The following is a 6,000-nucleotide window of genomic DNA, read 5'->3' as shown; positions in this document are numbered from 1 at the left end:
TTTGCCTATTTTATTAAAATCGGTTTTTTTGCTGCACCCCATGGCTTACATGGAGAAGGAAATGGCAACCCACTCCAGTGTTCTTGCCTGGAGAATCCCAGGGACGGGGGAGCCTGGTGGGCTTCCGTCTATGGGGTCACACAGAGTCGGACACGACTGAAGTGACTTAGCAGCAGCAGCAGCATGGCTTACAGGATCTTAGTTCCCCACCAGGGATTGAGCACAAAGGATTGTGCTTTTCCTTAGCAGTGAAAGCAGAGTCCTAATCGCTGGACCACCAGGGAATTCCCTCCAGATGCTTAGTTTAGTTATATCTGCTAAGACAATATTTCCAAATAAGGTTGCAGTCACAGGTTCTGTGGGATTAAGAGATATCTTTGGGGGGGGGTGTTATTCAGCCCACTACACCTTTCTTTTCTCTGCAGTTTAATAACCTGGTGGGTGACCTGACCTATATTTTATATTTACTATATGCCTGCTCATGCTTTTATTGGGTGACCTTATCTAATGCTTACAAATACCCGTAAGTATTCAGTGGAAGGACTGATGCTGAAACTCCAGTACTTGGACCACCTGATGTGAAGAACTGACTCATTGAAAAAGACCCAGATGCTGGGAAAGATTGAAGGCAGGAGGAGAAGGGGCGACAGATGAGATGGCTGGATGGCATCACCGACTCAATGGACATGAGTTTGGGTAAACTCCGGGAGCTGGTGATGGACAGGGAGGCCTGGCATGCTGCGGTCCACGGGGTCACTGCGAGTCGGACAGGACTGAACAAGAACAAGGAGCCCTGTGGCAGGTGGTACTGAGAAAACTGAGGCTTAGGAGACGAGAGGGCTGCAGAGCCGGGCTTTGAACCCAGGGGAGCTGTCCTCTTGAGCCTAAGCCTTTTAATTTCATGTTGCCTCTTCTTGGTGGGATCACGTCTCTACCAGAAAGGCTCCTGCAGTTAGAAGGATCAGAGTGGCTAAGGAAATCTGCAGTTTTGTGGAGAAAAGTGGGGTTGTAGCTTCTCAGCTTAAGCCCTATAATCTCGGAGCAGACTTCGTCACCAGCATTGTCACGGAGAGGGATACAGAACGTGCAGAGTGGGGACCAGTTCCTCCCGCAGGGCCGCCTGCCCCTTGCCAGGTGCCTGGCGTCTTGGATTTCAGGCCGTGTGGGTACTACCTCAGGGCGGGGGGCAGCCTGTCAGGTGGGCAGCCGCCAGCAGCACGCCCACGGCCACCAGCCTGCACGGGGGTGGCAGCAGGTGCCCAGGCAGCTCAGTCCATGCCCAGGCGCCACGGGTGGAGGTTGAGGGTGGGGGGCTCCAAGGAGCCAACTTTCTGCTCCTCTCACGAGCAGCACCCACATGTTGTACTACCCAGGCCCTGTGCTGAGGCAGCTGGCCGAGCTCAGGGAGGGCTGGGGCGATGGAGGCCCCGACGGCTTCTCCCCTGGCTCCTGGGCACTCACCCACGAAGGCAGCAGTGGCCCGAGGCGGCCCTGGACGCAGACACGGGGCTCGTGGCGGAATCGTCCGGGGTCAGCCGAGCCTGCCAGCGCCTGTACCTCAGGCACAGGGTCTCTATGAAGTCCTCCCCCCAGGCTGATTTAGGAATCGGGGACTCTGGAGATCCCCGGTCTTCCCACCTAGGCGCCCCAGGCATCTGAGGCTGGGCTCAGCATCGACCTCGGGCACACTCGCGTCCTCTGGACCAGACGTGAAACCTGGGGGCCTGGGGCCTGCAAGGGCCCTTCCATCCCCTCACGGCCCTGATGTCTTCCTTGGGGCTGCAGCTTCTGGGATGAGGTCTCAGGAGCCCGGCTCCAGGCTCACTGGGGTGCTGAGACCACAGGCATGTGGTCAGAGAGCTAGCTCCCAGGCGGCGCCGGCTGCCCGTGGCTCAGCCGCAGAGGCCTCTGTCCCCCCATTGGTCCCCAGCAGGAGGCTGGCCATGCAGCTCAGGTGAGCACGACACCGAGAACGTCTTCCTTCTCCTTCCTCACTGCAGTCTTTGGGGACACTCGTCTCAGTCTGCGGATACATCAGCGCTGAGGTCTCACCACCATTACAGTTCTTGCAGCCCTGGCTTGGGCCCTGGTCACCCGTGTTGGTGACATCTGCCAACAAGGGTCCCGGGCATAACGCTGAGGGGAAAGCTGGTCCTGAGGGTCACTTTAAGACATGGACACTTCATGGGGCAGGTCTGAGATGTGTGGAGTCAGCAGACAGCAGCTAGGATGGCTCTCAGACCAGCAAGATGAGCCTCAAGCCGACTGGGGTACTGACTGCTAACGACCCTCCGTCAGAGAGGATGCTGGCAGCAGACGCGGCTGTTGACGGGACCCTGGGCTTGAAGCGTCCAGGTCGCCGGCAACGTTGGTTGATGAGATGGGTGGCTGGGTCAGTTCAGCCTGAATCCTGGATTCATCAGAGTGTCTCCATCAGAGTCTCCCCTGGTTCCTAACATGCTTACAATCTCTTCACCCGTCCCCACAGGTGTGCTTCCATGGAGGGCTCACCCAGCCTTCCCCAACAAGCACACGACATCTTCCCGGTAGGAATGCTGCTGCGTGCCCCGAAACGAGGTTATTTCCCGGGACCACAACAAGGTCAGGTGACCCCAAAGTGTAAAATCCAGTTTTAATTCATTGTTAATTGGCCATGTATACCCCAATACATAATAAAAAGTTAAAATAATATGTTAATAGTAACTTTTCTCTTTATGAACAGGATCCTCACTCACGATTCTGTGTGACTTTGCCAGTTCACTTATTTATAGTTTGTTTAAAATCCCCAAATCAATACTTGCCGCCCTTCGACGACCATTCATGGAGGTGTGCAGACTGGTGATGAGTTGATCTCCCCGACGTGTATGTTCTCAGCTGAGGAGAAACGAGACAGTGCCCTGCCTTCTTGTTTCAGCTCCCCTCAGACAAGGCCAGAGGATGCAGGCGGTGCAGAGCAAGCTCTGCCTCTGGGGCCTGCCCGACAGGTCTGGGTCCCGACGCTGGCCTGTTAGCTGGAGGGCCTCAGCCAAGACACTTAATACTTCTGAACCTCATTTTTTAAAAATACATCAAAATAGATCTACCAGGATAAATTGTGTTCAGGAGTTAAGCTTATAGTCTGAGATATGTGTATGTGTAACACACACACACACCCCCCTAGGAGAATGGCTCTGTATTAGCTGATTCAGTGTTCACAGTGACACTGCACAGTATTACCGTGGTGAATAAGAAGATACTTTATATATGACTTGTTAACCAGCCTTGCATTCCTGGGATGAATCTCACTTGCTTATGGTGTATGACCCTTTTTATATGTTGCTAGACTTAGTTTGCGAGTATTTTGATGATTTTTTGTCTATAGTCATACTAGCTATTGCTCTACAGTTTTCCTGTGATGTCTTTAATTTTGTATTATGGTATGCTTTTGAACTGTTGTGTTGGAGAAGACTCTTGAGAGTCCCTTGGACAGCAAAGGAGATCAAACCAGTCAATCCTAAAGGAAATCAACTTTGAACATTCTTTGGAAGGACTGATGCTGATGCTGAAGTTCCAATATGTTGGTCACCTGATGCGAAGAGCCAACTCATTGGAAAGGACCCTGATGCTGGGAAAGATTGAAGGCAGGAGATGGGAAGGGGACGACAGACGATGAGATGGTTGGATGGCATCACCAACTCAGTGGACATGGGTTTGAGCAAACTCCGGGAGATGATGAAGGACAGGGAAGCCCAGTGTGCTGCTGGCCATTGGGTTGCAAAGAGTGTTCGCTCCTCTTCTACTTTTGGAAGAAGTTTACAAAGGATTGGTGCTCCTTCTTTAAATGTCTGTAGAATAGAGCAGTGAAGACATCTAGGCCTGCGATTTTCTTTGGGGATGTCTTAAAATTACTAATTCAACCTTTTCTTTTTACTGCCAGCTGCTTTTTAAACTTGCCTTTTGTAGACCCAAAGGTGATTATCTCCTAAGGCCAGTAAAATTCAATGAGAAAATACATGTTATCAAGGAAGTCAGGTTCAGGGTTTCTAAGATTCAGGTAAACAGCTACCAAGATTATCCAGTAGCAATATTATCCTGCTGCCTAAAACTTCACCATAGAAAAACATTTTATTACTTCTCATGTGCTTTCATGATCTTACGAATTAAGAAATAAGACATTTCAGCCAATTCTACAAAGATTTATACACAAACTTAACTAGCATTTGTAGCAAAGTCCTATAATCACAAACTAAAGTTCATGCACGTCTAGATTATACACGACTCTTATTTACATGTCTTTAAGCCTATCTACAGAAATCACACTGTCTCAGAACCTGGTAGGAAGGCGATGGGTAGTGGAACAAACAGTGCAACAGAATCCTGGAGGGCTCAGCTCTAACTTAAATGAGATGCCTCGGTCCGTTTCTCCCACTGACAAAACTTAGGTTAAGCCTGATGATCACCAAGGTTCTTTCCCTGGTTCTAGAAATACAATGACTTTATCTTCAGTAATGCTGTTCCCACTGTTCTTGCCTCAGAGTGGTCAAGATGACAGCACTGCTATGCACACAAACATACACACGTCCATACTTCACACTCACAGAGCCAACCAACCATCCACAGAGCCTTGAGAGGAGGTCTGTAGTTAAATAGTTCCAGCATCTCAAAGTCCTGAGTTTGCCGTGAAATGCCTGTTAACTAATTTTCTCTTGCTACATGTTTATCTATTTGCTTTTCCCCTAACATCTCACTTCAGGTGAGTACTGCTGGATGAGACATCTATTAATTACGGGAACTTTCAAGACCAAAGAAGTCACTTTTCAGAGACTCTAAGCCCATCAGAGAAAGTGAACGGTATCTCATCAGTCGTCTCTACCGGCACGTTGCTTCTGCCAAACGGACACGAGTAGTGGTGGGCGTGATGGCTTGAGATGAGGGCGTCTGCAGTCCGGCTGCAGTGGCAGCCATCTGATGGCATTGCGTTGCTCGAGTTCCTGAGGTGTGAGTGGTAAGTGCCGGAGAAGCAGTCCTGAGGGGCTCGGTAGCGGGCCGCCCCCGCGGAACTGGCGGCAGAGCTGTGGTAAGGGCCGTTGCACATGACGCAAGTCTGGAAGCACGTCTTCCTTCCTGAGCCCCGATGAATGTCGAGCTTAGCAATGAGAGGTTTCCCCACATTCACCTCCTGCTTTTCTTCTACGGTGTCTTCCAGTCCTGAGTACTGATATGACAGACATACTGTGAAGACCAGATGTTCCTGGGAAGGAGAAGAGATGAGGTTTGTCATTCTCATCAGCCAGGAGAGTGTATCAGTCTTAGAATACCACTCACACACACATCCAGACCCAACCAAGCAGCAGCCAAGACAGCCAGTCTCACCCCTCCCAGGTTCCAGACCCTCAAGGCAGCCTTCACGTTGTCCTTGTACTGAGAGAGGCTAGCGAGAACCAGCTTCCACTTTCCTCATTCCATATATAGAATCAGTATAGACAAAATCACAGAGATCTTGTATTACATTCCTGATCAACAGTGAAGAGATATCTTTTCAAGCAGTGGGGCTTGGAAAACTGTCTTTCCCTGTTACTGGAGATGGGGAGTGATCTTTTAATGAAAAAATAATCGGCTTTATGGGACTTCCCTGGTGGTGCGGTGGATGGGCGTCTGCCTGCCTGTGCAGGGGATGCTGGTTCAATCCCTGATCGGGGAAGATCCCACCCTTGTTTGCTGAGCAGCAAACAAGCCCGTGCCCGCAACTACTGAGCCCACGCTCTGGAGCCTGTGGGCCGCAACCACCAAGCCCACGGGCGGCAGTCACTGCAGCTGTGAGCTGCAACTGCTGAGGCCCGTGCGCCTAGAGCCTGTGCTCCGCCACAAGAGATGCCAGCTCAGTGAGAAGCCCGAACAACGCGACCAGCAGCAGCCCCGCTCCCCCGACTAGAGGAAAGCCCACGTGCGGCCATGAAGACCCAGCACGGCCCCCCACAAAAAGTCAGCTTCACATCGAGGTAAAAAATTTAGCTGTGTTTA

At 51.1% G+C, this 6,000-nt stretch overlaps 1 protein-coding gene across 3 annotated transcripts in view; it reads right to left on the bottom strand.

Annotated features, from left to right (window-relative positions):
• Positions 1-4,160: 4,160 nt before the first annotated feature.
• MALT1 (MALT1 paracaspase) overlaps positions 4,161-6,000 on the bottom strand; it is a 60,819-nt gene continuing 58,979 nt past the window's right edge. For all 3 annotated transcript variants that reach the window (XM_055417446.2, XM_055417448.2, XM_055417447.2), the window contains one exon: positions 4,161-5,230. In XM_055417446.2, coding sequence (XP_055273421.2) covers positions 4,790-5,230 — 441 coding nt within the window. In that variant the 3' untranslated portion in view covers positions 4,161-4,789. The remainder of the gene's footprint in view (positions 5,231-6,000) is intronic.

This window comes from Moschus berezovskii, chromosome 28 (genome assembly GCF_049115385.1).
Source record: "Moschus berezovskii isolate FMDL1 chromosome 28, NW_MosBer_1.0, whole genome shotgun sequence".
In the NCBI taxonomy this organism is placed as follows: domain Eukaryota; kingdom Metazoa; phylum Chordata; class Mammalia; order Artiodactyla; family Moschidae; genus Moschus; species Moschus berezovskii.
This window is presented reverse-complemented; position numbering and strand designations above follow the sequence as displayed.